At 47.0% G+C, this 17,946-nt stretch overlaps 1 protein-coding gene across 1 annotated transcript in view; it reads left to right on the top strand.

Annotated features, from left to right (window-relative positions):
- CUNH14orf132 (chromosome unknown C14orf132 homolog) overlaps positions 1-7,899 on the top strand; it is a 132,303-nt gene extending 124,404 nt beyond the window's left edge. Inside the window, exon 2 of the mRNA XM_077466717.1 lies at positions 7,037-7,899. Coding sequence (XP_077322843.1) covers positions 7,037-7,264 — 228 coding nt within the window. The 3' untranslated portion in view covers positions 7,265-7,899. The remainder of the gene's footprint in view (positions 1-7,036) is intronic.
- The last annotated feature ends 10,047 nt before the right edge of the window (positions 7,900-17,946 follow it).

Raw genomic sequence — 17,946 nt, forward strand, 5'->3', positions numbered from 1 at the left:
CCTGTCTTTCTCAAGACCCCGAATCTCCCCAACCTCACCCAGAATGTCCTGCATCACCACAGACAGGGAGGATTTTACTCTGTAAGGATACCTGAGACCGTGCACTCAATGTGAAATAACGGACTACCAAACCAAGAAAATGTTTCCAAATCATAATCTGACGAGTCTGGAAAGCCCCATACACCCACTCTGCATAACTCATATGGGGGAGGAAGGGTATACTCAGAGCCCTCCCCACCCTCTTGAGCACCTCTCAAGGGCACTGAAATAGAAAGTGATCCATGGACTCCACCACTCCTCCACACTCCACTCTCAGGCAGCCCCGATCACTCATGGAAAGAAACTTCCAGTTGCCCTTCACATATAGTTTTGCACCCTGGCACTCATCATTCATAGGTGATGCCAAACTCAACGAGTCCCACTCATCGTCATCATCTGACAGGACCCCAAACTTATTTGCCAAAGGCAAAACCTTAGGATTTAAGGTAACTGAACCCCTTTTTTTCCTTCTTTTGCCATTTCCCCTTCTATCCTCCAACCACTCCATATCATGACATATGTAGGACTTAAGCCCAGATCCCAGATAACCTTATCCTACTACCCGGGCCCAGCCCCTATAAACAAAAGACTCAACAAGGTGTGGAGTAAATCGCCAGCCGGCCTTTTATTAATAAAATATAAAATTTTATAAATAACTCTTTTAACTTTTTAACCATCACTTCAAACTCCTTTTTAACTGGGTCATTACTAGGAGAAACCACAAACCACTGGTCACTGTGACAACTAACTTGAACTTTAAACTCTTGCCTCCAGTCAGAAAAACCCCCGGCCTCGGATCAGGACCCAGCCCGTCAACAGTGACCTACCCTTTTTACCCTTCCAGGTTAAACCCCTCTTGACCTGGAAGTACACTAACCACTCCCATCCAATGGATGGGTACTACATGTTTCATACATGTACTTCTCCTTCTCCTCTTCCAGCAACCCAAAAGACTGCCTTGTCCTGGGAAACCATTGTAACCAACCCTAATAAATACCAAGCGGGTGGGTGGGAAACTATTCCTCCACCGCATGGAATTGACGTCACTTCCCCCTTCCTCCTAGTTCTTTTTTGCCTGAGTGCCCACTCCCCCTCTCTTAAAGCTCCAACATAACCCTGCTTAAATCGGCAACTGTGCAGTCCAGCACTGTCATGCTGTCCCTATGCTAAAGTCTTTCATCCTATTGCTCCGGGACTCTCTTTCTTGGACAAACGGGAATCAATAGCTTCCCCACTCCTACCCTTCCCCCCCCCCCCCCCCCCCCACTCTCCCTTACCTTATCTACCACCAGGCCAGCCTCTACACCATGTTCCCCACTCCTCTGCACCCCATGATCTTCATTAGAACCGCACTTGCCACACCTGCCCCAGCACCTCTTGCTGCCTCTGCAATTTTGGAAGACATAGACACAGAAGGATTGGACAGATTCTCAGTAAGTGATTCCGTACACACAGACTGGGAAGACACTGCACACTAGGCAAACACACAGACTAGGCCTCCACAGACATACTGGGTATCGGTACAGACTGGGGCACCACAGACTAGGAAGATACAGACATATTGGGTATTTGCATAGACTCAGATGGAATCACAGGCACTCCAGCCACTGAGCTCTGAGCATCCTCCATGTCCAGGTGGAAGAACTCTCTCATGAGCTCAATCTGGTTGTGCATTGTCTCAGGACATTGCCTGTAAGGATGTCTTGCACAGATTGCACCTTATAATGTTACAATCCTTTACCAAATGTCCTACACCTTGACACAGAGAGCACTTTGTCACCGGACAGGAGGATGCAAGATGCCCTTTATCTCCACACTTGTTGCATAGCTTTGGTTGGCCCGGGTAGAAGCTGAGGATGGCAGATACTGGATGATATTGTCAATGACCTTTAATTTTAACTGCACAGACCACCACCCTGTCCATATTCCCCGATCATCCAAAATCGTCTTGAGGGGGCTCAGGATGTCTCCATACCTCCTCAACCATACAGATAAATCCCCTTGTGGTATGGACTCATTGCGGACAAGAATTGTCACCATTTTAATGAGTGGCTGGCGTGATACAAGCTTGGGGATGAGCCCTCTCCAGTCCGGCAGGCCCCTATACACGTGCTCATATTTCTTCCAAAATATGTGTAAAGACTCCGGACAGATAAAGGACAAACCATAGGAACCAGCTGGACTGATCGGGGTGAAGATATCTGTGGGCCTAAACCCCATTTGCAGAATTTTATCCACCACTACCCATGTGGAGGAAGTCCTCCACCCTCCCATTTAAGCTGCACAACATTCCTACTTTTTAAACATTGTAGCAGCAACACCAGCATATGTTTTTCTTACAGACACATCAATTGCAGTCTTGTCCTTAGACACAATCAAACCAGCTGGCAGAGAGTCTGATTCAGCTGGGATTGCAATCTTTGAATTAACAGAGGAAGGACCCACCCTCTCCCTCTGCTCTGAACACTTAGCTTCTTTCCTGGGTTCCAGCACAGTCATGTCCACTGCAGAGTTGTAGAACTACTGCTACCAACATCTCCTCCACTATTCTTAGTAACAGCCGCTGTGTCTGGTCCAGGTAAAGTCACTGCATTGTCCATCGCGCTCCTCTCGGCAGACTGAAGCTGACAGTTATTCCCAACACTCTCACCAATTTCTTTTAAATCTGAAGGTTTGTTTTCAGCAGATAAATCAGACTATATTGTATGTTGGACATCGTCTATAGGTCTGGGCTGACTGCCTGTAGCACTACAACCCTCAGAAAGCCCATTGTCATTAAAGTTCACACCACCATCTTGCACACACACTGTACCTGCTTGCTGTGCTGTTACTTCTGCAATGTTATGGTTGATGCTGGGATGAGACTTCCCCCCCAATTGTTGCAGACTTCATGGTGGATCTTGCTCTCTCCACAGGTCTCTCTTCCACAGGGCTAGGAATGGTGTCCATATTCTCATCGTCATCTGGGGAAGCTACACCCAAAGGGGATTCCAGCTCAGTGATAAACTCCAGCATGCCAGTACCTCCCTCAACCTCCTGCTCAGATGTTCCATATAGCTGTTGGGGGGGACAGTGGCCTCCGCCATTGAGGGCTCAGCAGATGCCTGAGGCGTTGAACAGCTGGGCTCATCCTCTGGGCCCACTTTCTCACTCTCTGCTGACTCTCTCGGTACCTGCATCTCCTCACTGATTGGGTCACTTTCCATGCAGGAAGTGGCTCCTCTTCTCATTTGGCTAAACCTTTCCTTATTCCTATATTTCCCTTTAAATGTTCTCCTTCAGAGAGCTCACCAGTTCTTTCTGCTTCCGCACAGCTTGTTCCAAGTCTTTCAACTCAGGCCTCAGAGTCAGTCTCTTCTTGCTGAACACTTTGGCACAAACCAGCTTTTTCTTCTTAAATTTAGCTTCCAACACTACAAATTTCTCCTCTTCTTTCTCAATCTGCTTCAGTGTTTCAAAAATCCTCCGTCTAAAGGCAGACAGTGACCCGTCTCTCCTTCGGCCAAGCCCAGTGTCTTCCACAGGCTGAGGCCTATCCAGGGGGCCCCCGCCAGGGTCCTCCCCAGGATCCAGCACCCCTCTTGGGGCACAGAAGCAACTCTAGCCCCTGGTCCCTGGAAGCACAGGAGCATTGCCTCAGGACACTGACTGTAAGGGTGTCCCATTGCATTGCACAGATTACACCTGATAATATTACAGTCCTTTGCCAAATGCCCTATACCCTGACACAGAGAGCACTTCATCACTGGACAGGAGGCTGCAAGATGCCCTTTATCACCACACTTTTTGCAGAGCTTTGGCTGGCCCTGATAAAAGATGGTCAGCCTATCCCTCCCCAGGAAAGCTGAGGATGGCAGATGTTTGACAACATTGTCAATGACCTTTAATTTTAGCTGCACAGACTATCCCCCTGTCCATATTCCCCGATCGTCCAAAACCTTTTTTAGGGGGCTCAGGATGCCCCCAAACCTCCTCAACCATACAGACAGATCCCCTTGTGGTATAGATTCATTACGCACAAGTATTGTCACCATTTTAATGAGGGGCTGGCGCGATATAAGCTTGGGGATGAGCCCTTTCTAGTCCGGCAGGCCCCTACACACGTGTTCATACTTCTCCCAAAATATGTCCAAAGACTCCAGACAGATAAAGGACAAATCATATTCATAGGAACCTGCTGGACTGATCAGGGCGAAGCTATCTGCAGGCCTAAACCCCATCTGCAGGATTTTATCCACCACTGTCCTCCTATGTGGGGGGGTTTCCATCACCTTCCCATTTTAACTGGACAACATTCCTCCTTTTAAACAGGGAGGAAGATAGAACGTTCCCATGCTCCTTCCCTGCTTGCTCCCCCTTCCCAGATCCTGTGACAGCAACACCAGCATAAGTTTTTCTTCCACCACCAGCATTTGCAGTCTTGTCCTCAGATACATTCAAACCTGCTGGCAGAGAGTCTGAATCAGCTGAGATAGCAGTCTTCTGATTAGCAGGACCCACCCCCTCCCCCGAACACTCAGCTTCAATCCTGGGATCAAGCAGTCTTGGCTCAGTCTTGGCTGCTGTAGACTCTGTAGACTCCTGGAAAGTTGTAGCACTACCGCTCCCAGCATCTCCTCCACCATTCATAGGAACATCCGCTGTGCCTGGTCCAGGCAAAGTCTCTATATTGTCCATGGACCTTTCTGCAGACTGAAGCTGACAGTTATTAGCAGATGTTATTGCTTGATGTACATTGTCTATGGGTCTGGGCTGACTGTCTGTAGTACTACAACCCTCAGCAGGCCCATTGTCATTAAATTTCCCACCATCCTGCACACACACTGTACCTGCACCTGCTCTCTCCACAGTCTTTCTTCCATAGGACTAGGAACGGTGTCCATCTTCTCCTCACCATCCTGGGGAGCTGCATTAGGACTGGTCTCCAGTTTATTGATGAAATCCAGCATGTCAGAACCTTCAACCTCCTTCTCAGATGTTCCACATTGCTGGGGAGGGAAGGGGACAGAGGCCTCCGCCATTGGATTGAGTTGGTGATGACACTGCTGTGCTGCTTCATTGTTCTCCTCGCTGGAGGCTCTGACATAAGGAAGCAAAGCCTTGCTTCTACCAAGGTGGCTGCCGCCATACAGAGACATGGTGCAGAACACGTCATGGCAAGTCAATAATGGGGGAAAAAACAGCTACAGAGAGACCACAGGCACTATTATTCTTATGCCCTTTACCAGCATTTTTTGTGGCACAGTTAATTTCCACTGTTAAATGATGTCCTCAATTAGCAGTGGAATGCGGGGGGTTATGGCTGCGGCAATATTCCATGACCCCGCTATTATTTTCTCAGCTGGCGATTCTCTAACCACTAAAAGTGAACTGAGTGGCTGATTAGCCGCTGGATCACTTTTAGAAGGATCAATTTGCGGAAGGGGTTGTCCCCACCCTTTTCCAGTGGTTGCTGGATAATTGGTAGCTCAGAGAACCGTCAGCTGATCACAGAAATGAGCAGGGGGAAGATGGCCTCCACTCATCTCTATGATCTAGAAGGACTAGAGTGAAGTCATGACATCACTTCCGGTTCCGGCCCAATGTAAACAAGGCCATTTTTTTTAAAAGCATTAGGTCAATGCTTTACATTGTAGAGGAGAGATTTGAGATCTTATTGACCCCAGATCTTTCTGTAAAGAGGACCTGTCACAGAGATGTTTACATTCCATGTAATAGGAATAAAAGTGAGCAAATCTTTTTTTTTAAAGGGACAGTGTAAACATTAAAAAATGAATAAAATAAATAAATATTTATTTTTTATTTTTAAAGAGCCCCCACCCCCCTGTGCTCGCAAGCAGTGGTGAATGCATACGTAGGTCACAGCTATATAAGTAAAAGGTGTTAAAAACCACACATGTGAGGTATCGCTGTGAACGTCAGAGCGAGAGCAGTGACCTCCTCTGTAATTTTAAACTGGTAACCAACCTGTAGAAATTTTTAACATGTCACCTATGGCTATTATCATAGTTTTGCGCCATTTTACAAGCACATTTTAAACCATTACATGTTGGATATCTATTTGCATTGCATAACATCATCTTTCAGATTGTACTATAAAAAAATAAATTATAGATTGTGGGGTTTTTCTTTTGTGCTGGCAGGGAGATCAATGTGCCGGGGCTATATATATGCTATAGTACCAAAAGTATTGGGACACCTTCCTTTACACGCACATGAAAACACACTGGAACTAAGGGGCCAAGCCTAACCCCTGAGAAACAGCCCCACACCATAATCCCCCCCTCCACCAAATGATTTGGACCAGTGCACAAAGCAAGGTTCATAAAGACATGGATGAGCGAGTTTGGGGTGGAAGAACTTGACTGGTCAACTCAATACCTTTGGGATGAATTAGAGTGGAGACTGCAAGCCAGGCCTTCTCGCCCAACATCAGTGCCTGATCTCAGGAATGTGTTTCTGGAAGAATGGTCAAACATCCCATAGACACACTCCTAAACCTTGTGGACAGCCTTCACAGAAGAGTTGAAGCTGTTATAGCTGCAAAGGTTGGGCCAACTCAATATTGAACCCTACCGACTAAGACTGGGTGGGATGCCATTGAAGTTCATGTGCGTGTATAGGCAGGCATCCCAATACTTTTGGTAATATAGTAAATATGTAGACCAGGGGTCTCAAACTGGCGGCCCTCCAGCTGTTGTGAAAATACAAGTCCCCTCTGCGTGTGGGAGTCATGCTTGTACCTGACAGCCTTGCAACAGCTGGAAGGCTGCCAGTTTGAGACCCTTGATGTAGACAAACACATGTATGTTTGAGCTTTGAGGTGCACACCCTAATGCAATAGGCTGCGCACACCAATGGCCCACTGCCAGACTTTCTTTTGGGGCATAGTCCATTTCTTCTTTAAATTAATAATCTGTAGAAAACATGTAAAGGTTTGAATATACTTTTTTTTTTCTAAGAGAGTTTAAACTGACTTTTCTGTTTCTTCCTACAGCTCCCTGTCATGGGAGGGGCTTTTATGGATTCACCCAATGAGGAATTCGGAACAGAGTATTCCATATTTAACTCTTCTGCCAACGTCCACGCGGCCTCCATCATCGCCCAAAGCCCCCCCGAAGAACCCGCCCGCTCCTCCAACGACGCCATCTTGCTATGGATTGCCATCATCGCCACCATCGGGAACATTGTTGTGGTTGGCGTTGTCTACGCCTTCACTTTCTAAGAAGACGAGAATGCCAGACGCTCCAAGAGACAAACACTATTTTTTATTTATGTACATACCGCGTTCATTATTTAAACCCTGTCAGACCTAAAAAAGAAAATGAACATGAAACATTTAATGCTCGGGAACGACTGTTCATTGTGAAGTGTAAATAATCTAAAACGCGCGGCGGTCACACTCTGCGGAGCCCAGGGGGTACCGGCCGCTTCCTTGCCTACAGAGATGGAAAAAGCTGCTGTAATTTACATGCAAACATCAGAAGGCTGAAAAATGACTGCCACCTCCGTTCTGGTTGTATTACGGCTCTAATACTGATGGTCCAGAAGATGGAAAAGAAATGCCCTGAAGGAGCCAGCTGACAATTTGTGCATGTGGCGGGAAAAAATAATAATTGATGGCAGTCCGGAAAGATGCTTTATTATGAAAGATCTGCAACTCTCAATATATTTGCAAACTTTTCTTTTTTTTTTTGTGTTATTGGGCATTTTTCTCCAGAACTCCAGTCACTTGTGACCACTTGCAACTGACATGCAGTTTAGAAACGTGCAAATTGCTGAATCATTACTTATTTCTGTAACCGTCTTAAAGTGGACCTGTGCTTTGGCCATGCAAGTAAAATCAACAGATTGACTCAACTGCCGCCCTTCTCAGATGCTTCTATTGACCTTCCTTTTGATCCCCTGCCACTCCATTTGGCCACCTGGAGCAAGGAGAAGACTAAGGCCATCCATACATGGTTCAAATTGCAACTAGTTCAGCAGGAACCGGCTAAGATTCAAACCGTTAATGAGAAGGCTGAAGGTAGCAAGTTGATCGATCAACTTGGGTACAACCAGCCTCCCGGTTTCTGTAACCGTCTTAAAGTGGACCTGAGCTTTGGCCATGCAAGTCAAATCAACAGATTGACTCAACTGCCACCCTTCCCAGATGCTTCTATTGGCCTTCAATTTGATCCCTTGCTTCCTGGAGCAAGGAGAAGACTAAGGCCATCCATACATGGTTTGAATCTCAGTCGGGTTAGCAGGAACTGGCTAAGATCTGAACCGTTAATAGGCAGGCTGAATGTAGCAAGTTGACCGATCAGCTTGGGTACAACCAGCCTCCCGGTTTCTCTTGCAATTATAATCACTGTCTTCTCCCAACGGCAGTGGCCCCCCCCCCCCCCCCCCCACTGGGAGTAGACAATGGACCAGCAGGAGGAATTACCGTATCAACACTATTGGCAGGGATCCTCAAACTATGGCCCTCCAGCTGTTGCAAAACTACACATCCCATGAGGCATTGTGCAACTCTGACATTCACAGGCATGACTAGGCATGATGGGAATTGTAGTTCCTGAACAACTGGAGGGCCATAGTTTGAAGACCCATGCTATTGGTGTTGATGGGGGAATGGAGCGAATTTTTTTCTTGCAACCCATAGTTGCAGGAAAGAAATTTGCTCCATGTATGGCCTGCCTTAGGCCCCATTCAGACCTCATGCAGCGGGAACGAGTGTTCCCGCTCGCAATTTTTGAAGCACATAGGGCAGCCCATTCACTTCAGTAGGCTGCCTTGTGTGCGTTTGTCATCCAAACGAAGTTTCTGTCCATTTTTTGGGGCGACAAGTTTAAACGTGTGTTTTGCCATGAATTGCCACATGATTCTATCATGTGACAATCATGACAGAATTGCACCATGTTTTTGGAGTGCCATGAAAGAATAATGGCAGGCAAAACGCACGGCACACTTCCTGCCGCGATTTGGAATCGTAGGCAGTATTGTGGCGATCCTGCCCATGATTTAAAATTGCCTTATGCCCCGTACACACGAGAGGGATTAATGCCCCGTACACACGAGCGGACTTTTCGACATCCAAACTCCGACGGACTGAGTCCGGCGGACTATCCGATCGTGTGTGGGCTGCAACGGACTTTAGCGAAGCTAAAGTCTGACGGACTTTAGAAATGAAGCATGCTTTAAATTTTCCCGACGGAACTCCGCCGGACCCGGTCCCCTTTGAAAAATCCGCTCGTGTGTGTGCTACTCCGACGGACTAAAACCGACGCTAGGGCAGCTATTGGCTACTGTCTAGGAACTTCCTACGTCGAATCCAGTCGTACGTCATCACGTTCGACTCCGTCGGAGTTTGGTGTGATGGTGTGTGGTCAAGTCCGTTCGGTCGAAAAGTCCGCCAGAACTCCGTCGGAACTCCGGCGGAACTCCGGCGGAACTCCTTTGGAGGTCTGTCAGACTTAATCCCTCTCGTGTGTACGGGGCATTAGTCTGACAGACCTCCAAAGGAGTTCCGCCGGAGTTCCGCCGGAGTTCCGACGGAGTTCTGGCGGACTTTTCGACCGAACGGACTTGACCACACACCATCACACCAAACTCCGACGGAGTCGAACGTGATGACGTACGACTGGATTCGACGTAGGAAGTTCCTAGACAGTAGCCAATAGCTGCCCTAGCGTCGGTTTTAGTCCGTCGGAGTAGCACACACACGAGCGGATTTTTCAAAGGGGACCGGGTCCGGCGGAGTTCCGTCGGGAAAATTTAAAGCATGCTTCATTTCTAAAGTCCGTCAGACTTTAGCTTCGCTAAAGTCCGTTGCAGCCCACACACGATCGGATAGTCCGCCGGACTCAGTCCGTCGGAGTTTGGATGTCGAAAAGTCCGCTCGTGTGTACGGGGCATAATGTGAACTCCGACCCCATGGGATAGCACTGGAGTTTTAGCAACCAATGGCCAAGCATCAGGACTATAATATGGACTGAATGGGAGGGAGTCACATTCCTCCCATACTTGCGAGTATTGGGTATTTTCTATACACTCCCTGTGGCTGGATGGAGTGGCGGTAATGCAAAGCCAAGATGTAAAGATGGATAGGGGACCCCGCATAGGCCAAGTACAGAAAATGGACCCATCAGAGAAACATAAGCTGACAGTACTAAAGGAAAACGGTTTCTTATGTCTATTCTTTAAAAAAAAACCTTTTTATATCTAATATTATATATATAAATATATATCAATGACCCCTCTAATAATGGAGGAGCCATTGCAAGGAGTCAATTAGTTTTGTGTGTAAAATTCACCTTGAGCTCTTTATTCAACAGAATTTTTTTTAAACTGACTGTCCTGCCAAATACTCAACAGTGTGTTTAGCCAGCCTTATGAGCCAGGTTTCTGTACCATACAGTAAAGTCAGCACCTCCATTGCATTGAAAACTGAATCCTGAGATTTAAAAAAAAAAAAACCTTACATTACACCCTCCTTATATTGCAAAAGATAAATGCTTTTTAACTCTCTTGTTACCAGAGCTGTTTTTGAGGGGGGGGGGGGGGGTATGCACACATGTTTAAAAAAACAATTTCAGTACTGAGGATCACTTAAAATCCCCCAAAATATTGTAGATTTTTTGAAAGCAGAGACCCTTAAGAATAATATGGTGGTGGTTTCACACAACGTTAGAGCAATGGTTTATTAAATGCAAAATTTCAGTAAACAATATATATATATATATATATATATATATATATATATATCAAAGTACATTTTTGGGCACGCAATCAGAATTTAGTATCCAAGTTTATGGTAAAATATAAAACATGAGGTTAGGACAGTGATGGACCCCCATACTCAAGATGAATCTGTCCACCATAAATGCTTCCTTAGTCCGTAACCACACGATCCAAGGTCCCCTAGAGCATCCAGTCATTAGCCGTAACTCAATGTAGGGTGAAAACAACAGACTGTTTATTGAAACAGGTACAGACCGAAAAAAACACTCAGGGGCAATGCCCCCTCCCTTGGATTCAGGGCAGGGAAAACTGTCCAGTCAGCAATAAGGAACACGTAGGTATTCAAACATTTGAACAATAGACCACCTTATCATCAGGGAGGGCTGTTGGAGAAATTGCCCCCCCTCCCCTCTCTACCTTGCCCCAGTTTACATGTCAGGAACACCTATACAAACATCCATCCCATAACACACTTCTCCTAAGGCAGACACAAGAGAACAATGGGACATGGCCACACCCCAAACGATCCCAGCAAAGAGTCCCCAACCACATGAGACAACATACAATATATACAGTACATGTATACAACATTCCAGTGTGGCTGTACAATGAGTCTGACTAGCACAGATCAGACTTGGGTTTTCGGTCACCCTGTACTCCTAATAGACACAGGGTGACTTCCACATAGGTGGGCCCGGGGGAGCTGCACAAGGAGTTTCCAGACATCTCCAAGGTAAGCTGGGTTCAACAAGCGTCCCACCCAAAGTGACTCCTCTCACAATGACGAGTAGATAGATTCTCTACACATCAAGCCTTAAAATTGCATGCACCTGTGAAACGGCAACAAACTTTAGTACCCAAAACATCCCAAAGTTTTTTCCATTTTTTTTTTTCTTCTATTAAACTTTAGTTTCCTCTTTATGTCTCACCTGCTTTCCATTGAAGCTAATGGAGCTAGGGCTGGTGCAAGGATTTTTGACACCCCAGACGAAACCTAATTTTGCCGCCCCCCCCATTGGCTCCGCCCCTGAATCCACCCTCTTTGCCCGAGCATCAGTGTAACAGAAGGCGGCACTAGAGGAAGCATGCGGCTGCAGTAGAGAACACTGATCATAGAGGCGATCAGGGGATGTTTGCTTCCGTTCCATCAGGACATGTCCTCCAGTGCTGTGCCTCTATAATGACAATACAGAGAGGCTGCCTGAGTAACATGTAGCAGAGGCATCCCCTGCATCCCCTTAGATGTGCGCGATTTATCCCAGCAGCGCCCACTAGAGGTTATAATATTTATTACAGAGGTATTTAGAATCCAGCATCAATAGTGCAGAGATGGGGAGTAGGGAAACCAGCCACGGGCGCCTTAGGCAGCAGTACACCCTAGGCGGCTGCCTAGTGTTCTATTGAGTTGAGGTCAGGACTCGGTGCAGGCCAGTCAAGTTGCTCCACCCCAAACTCGCTCATCCATGTCTTTATGGACCTTGCTTTGTGCACTGGTGGGAAGTCATGTTGGAACAGGAAGGGGCCATCCCCCAACTGTTCCTACAAAGTTGGGAGCATGAAATTGTCCAAAATGTCTTGGTATGCTGACATTAGAGCGGAGACTGTGAGCCAGGCCTTCTTGTCCAACATCAGTGTCTGACTTCACAAATGCACTTCTGGAAGAATTGTCAAACTTTCCCATAGACACCCTCCTAAACTTCGTGGACAGCCTTCCCAGAAGAGTTGAAGCTGTTATAGCTGCAAAGGGTGGGTCAACTCAATATTGAACCCTACGGACTAAGACTGGGATGCCATTAAAGTTCATGTGTGTAAAAGCAGGCATCCTAACACTTTTGGTAATATGGTATATATATATATATATATATATATATATATATATATATATATTTTTTTTTTTTTTTTTTTTTTTTTCATATAATACATTTTGACTTTTTTGAGTTTTGAGCATTGAGTCTGTATGCTTAGGTGTCATCCTATAAAGTCTCTGGTTTTTACCTTGTATTTCTGGATGGTGGCAGTCTAGGTCAGGGGGTCTCCAAACTTTGTAAACAAAGGGCCAGTTTACTGTCCTTCAGACTTTAGGGGGGCCAGACTGTGGCCAGAGGGAGTAGAAAAGATCCCAACATTAGTGGTAAAGAGAATTGCCCCATGTCAGTGGGGGGAATTGTGCCCTATAATTGATGTCATTGGGAGAAATTGTGCCCCATCATTGGTGTCAGTGGAGGGAATAGTTCCTCATCCTTGGTGTCAGTGGGAGGAATAGTGCCCCATCCTTGGTGCCAGTGAGAGGAATTGTACCCCATCATTGGTGTCGGTGGGGGGAATTGTGCCCAATCATTGGTATCAGTGGGTTGAATAGTGTCCCATCATTGGTGTCAGTGGGGGGAATTGTACCCCATCATTGGTACCACTGAGAGGAATAGTTCCCATTGTTGGTGTGGGTGGGAGAAATTGTGCCTCGTGGTTGGTGTTGGTGGGGGGAATTGTGGCCCATCATTGGTACCACTGAGAGGAAAAGTTCCCCATCATTGATGTCAGTGGGGGGAATTGTGCCCCATCGTTGGTACAGTGTGAGAAATAGTTCCCCATTGTTGGTGTCGGTGGGAAGAATAGTGCCCCATTGTTGGTGTCGGTGGGAAGAATAGTGCCCCATTGTTGGTGTTGGTGGATTAAATAGTTTCCCAAAGGACAGATGAAAGCAAGCAAAGGGCTTAAGTTTGGAGACCGCTGCTCTAGGGCATTAGTTGAGGATCACTCCACCTCTATTATTTCTCGCTTTTGAATCTATTGATTTTTTTTTTTTCTTTAGGGATAAATATTAGGACAAAATATTTCTTAGTTTTATGTCAGATCGGAGTTCAGCCTTAAGAAAACTTTGGTGGGCATTTTGCATTCTTCATCATTACTCACCACAGTTTGACCTCTAATTAAAATATTCACAAAGTGGATACATTTTATTCCATTTATTTTTCTCTATTTTTTCCTGTTTTTTAACAAACATTTTCAAAACAGAACCTTTTTTTTTCCCCCTTTATATCCTCTCGGAAAGGGTAATGATGTAGGTCTCCAGCTGTACGCCACAGGAAAAATAAAACAAAACATGTGTCAGGCTTTAATTAGCTAATAATCTGTTTTTTTTTTTTAAAAGCAGGCTTTAATAAACAAAAGGGCAAACGGAGGAGCAGTTCATTTCTGCTAAACTAATCTGTATAATTCATCAAAAGCTTCATTAAAGTTTGATCGACTTTTCTTTACTCTCTCGTATAGTTTAAAATCCAGTTTCTTTGCAAAGTAATGAAATTGTTGCAGATTTTAAAAATAGGATTTTGACTTATTCAAAAAATAAAAAAAGAACGGTATATTTTTGGCAAATGCATATTTTGAGTTTTTTTTTTTTTCCATCGTAGTATTTACCTTAAAGAGTAACTCCACTTGTGCTTCGAAAAAAAAATAAACATTTCTCTCTGGGCGATTGATGTACAAAGTCTACTGAGAGAGTTCAAAATCTTTTAATATTAGTGTCACGTCATAACAAAAGGATATTAAGCACTTCAGCCCTGGAAAATTTGGCTGCTGAATGACCGGGCCATTTTTTGTGATTCGGCGCTGCGTCACTTTAACTGACAATTGCGCGGTCGGACGACGTTGCAACCCAAACAAAATAGATTTTCCCACAAATAGAGCTTTCTTTTGGTGGTATTTGATCACCTCTGAGGTTTTTATTTTTTGCGTTATAAACAAAAAAAAAATTAGGGACAATTTCGATTTTTTTTTTTTACACTGTACTAAATATCCCTCAGAAAATAAAGTCAGAAAGGCCGATTTAATCATACTTACCTAGGTGGATGCAGTATCCGTTCCCCCGGGGGCGATGAAGTGGTTACGTATGTTACCAAGGGAGTTACCAATCATACTTACCTAGGTGGATGCAGTATCCGTTCCCCCGGGGGCGATAAAGTGGTTAAGTGTGTTACCAAGGGAGTGATTCTAACTGTGGGGGGCTACCTCGGACATGACAGGGAGCAGTAGATCTCTGTCATTACATCGGCACTTCCCCGGTCTACCTCTACACAGAGCAATCGCAGGCCGCCGGAGAACATTACGTTTCCAGGACCCGCGGGCGTGTGCGCTCGCCCAAAAGGTGGCAGATTTAAAAGGGACCTACCTGTATGCTCATTTGACTGCCTGTGCCATTCTGCCAATGTAAATCTTTGTGCGGCGGTCGGCAAGTGGTTAAAAGAGAAGTATGTGATTTTTTTTCTTTTTAATCATACTTACCTAGGTGGGTGCAGTATCCCCCCCCCCTCCCCCCACCACCACCACCGGCTCTGAGGATGAGAAGCGATCAAACACCGCTGATCGCACGGTTCACAGAGCTCCCTGAGCAGAGAGCTGATGACTGTCAGTCTCTGACTCTCTGCCCCCCCCCCCCCACGCATGCTCACCGGAGCGCTGGGATGTGGAGGGGATGGGAGCAGCTGGCTCAGGCTCTCAGAGAGGCTGAGCTGGGTTTCCGGTCCAGGCATGTGATTGGATCCCAACCATATAGTCTTTCCCCAGCCTGGACAGGCTCTGTGAAATCAGCCGACAGCGGGCTATCTGCTGTAAACGGTCATTGGAGTGCAGAAGGAGCTGCACTACTGTGATGCACAGGAGAAGTACAGTCAAACAAACTTTGGCTGTACTTCTCCTTTAAATATCCAACACATTTTGGGGGATCAAAGATCTCCTCCTTCAGGGCTATAAAACAGCTATGGAAATGTTGTAAACATATTGTGGAGACAGTAGAGCATCAAGGACGCATCCATCTGCCTAAGGCCTCATGCACACGAGACGCAGATGAAACCTCTGTTAAAAAAAAGCTGAAACGCGCGTTTAGAAACGCGCGTTTTGCCGCGTTTGCATGTCGCGTTTAGACGCGTTTAGACGCGTTTGCGTTTAGACGCGTTTATAAAGATAACATCATGTAGACCCTCCCCAAGCTCTCAAAGCATTTTTTTTAACTATTTCTGCTATTTTGATCAGAGTGAGCAGCAGCAGCATAGAGAGCAGTTGTACACTTGCATTTTCCATGTCACTTGCCACGGCACCTGCCACAAGTTGTGGATTGTCCACTTGCCACGTCACTTGCCACAAGTTGGGAATTGTCCACTTGCCACATCACCTGCCACGTCACCTGCCACAAATTGTGGATTGTCCACTTGCCACGTCACTTGCCACATCACCTGCCACGTCACTTGCCACGAGATGTGGATTGTCCACTTTCCACGTCATCTGCCATGCCACCTGCCACAAGCTGTGGATTGTCCACTTGCCACGTCACCAGCCACATCACCTGCCACAAGTTGTGGATTGTCTACTTGCTGCGTCACTTGCCACATCACCTGCCACGTCACTTGCCACGTCACCTGCCACAAGTTGTGGATTGTTCACTTGCCACGTCACCTGCCACGTCACCTGCCACAAGTTGTGGATTGTCCACTTGCCACGTCACTTGCCACAAGCTGTGGATTGTCCACTTGCCACGTCACTTGCCGTGTCACCTGCCACGTCACTTGCCACGTCACCTGCCACAAGTTTTGGATTGTCCACTTGCCACGTCACTTGCCACGTCAGCTGCCACGAGATGTGGATTGTCCACTTTCCACGTCATCTGCCATGCCACCTGCCACAAGCTGTGGATTGTCCACTTGACACGTCACCAGCCACATCACCTGCCACAAGTTGTGGATTGTCCACTTGCCACGTGACTTGCCACATCACCTGCCACGTCACTTGCCACATCACCTGCCACAAGTTGTGGATTGTCTACTTGCCGCGTCACTTGCCACTTCACCTGCCACGTCACTTGCCACGTCACCTGCCACAAGTTGTGGATTGTTCACTTGCCACGTCACCTGCCACGTCACCTGCCACAAGTTGTGGATTGTCCACTTGCCACGTCACTTGCCACAAGCTGTGGATTGTCCACTTGCCACATCACTTGCCACGTCACCTGCCACGTCACTTGCCACGTCACCTGCCACAAGTTTTGGATTGTCCACTTGCCACGTCAGCTGCCACGTCACTTGCCACATCACCTGCCACGTCACCTGCCACAAGTTGTGGATTGTCCACTTGCCACGTCACTTGCCACATCACCTGCCACGTCACTTGCCACGAGATGTGGATTGTCCACTTGCCATGTCACTTGCCACGTCAGCTGCCACGTCACTTGCCACGTCAGCTGCCACGTCACTTGCCACAAGATGTGGATTGTCCACTTGTCACATCACCTGCCACATCACTTGCCACATCACCTGCCACAAGTTGTGGATTGTCCACTTGCCACGTCACTTGCCACATCACCTGCCACGTCACTTGCCACAAGATGTGGATTGTCCACTTTCCATGTCACCTGCCATGCCATCTGCCACAAGTTGTGGATTGTCCACTTACCACGTCACCAGCCACATCACCTGCCACAAGTTGTGGATTGTCCACTTGCCACACCACTTTCCACGTCACCTGCCACGTCACCTGCCACAAGATGTGGATTGTCCACTTGCCACGTCACCAGCCACATCACCTGCCACAAGTTGTGGATTGTCCACTTGCCACGTCCCTTGCCACGTCCCCTGCCACGTCACCTGCCACAAGTGGATTGTCCACTTGCCACATCACTTGCCACATCACCTGCCACATCACCTGCCACAAGTTGTGGATTGTCCACTTGCCACGTCACCTGACACAAGTTGTGGATTGTCCACTCGCCACGTCACTTGCCACATCACCTGCCACAAGTGGATTGTCCACTTGCCACGTCACTTGCCACGTCCCCTGCCACAAGTGGATTGTCCACTTGCCACGTCACTTGCCACGTCACCTGCCACAAGTTATGGATTGTCCACTTGCCACGTCACATGCCAGTCACCTGCCACAAGTTGTTGATTTTCCACTTGCCACGTCACCTGCCAAGTCACTTGCCGCGTCACCTGCCAGGTCACTTGCCACGTCACCTGCCACAAGTTGTCTATTGTCCACTTTCCACGTCACTTGCCACTTCACCTGCCACGTCACTTGCCACAAGTTGTGGATTGTCCACTTGCCACATCACTTGCCACCTGCCATGTCACTTGCCACAAGTTGTGGATTGTCCACTTGCCACGTCACTTGCCACAAGTTGTGCATTGTCCACTTGCA

Source organism: Lithobates pipiens, unplaced genomic scaffold (genome assembly GCF_037356315.1).
Source record: "Lithobates pipiens isolate NorthernLeopardFrog02 unplaced genomic scaffold, aLitPip1_a1.2 Scaffold_37, whole genome shotgun sequence".
Classification (NCBI taxonomy): domain Eukaryota; kingdom Metazoa; phylum Chordata; class Amphibia; order Anura; family Ranidae; genus Lithobates; species Lithobates pipiens.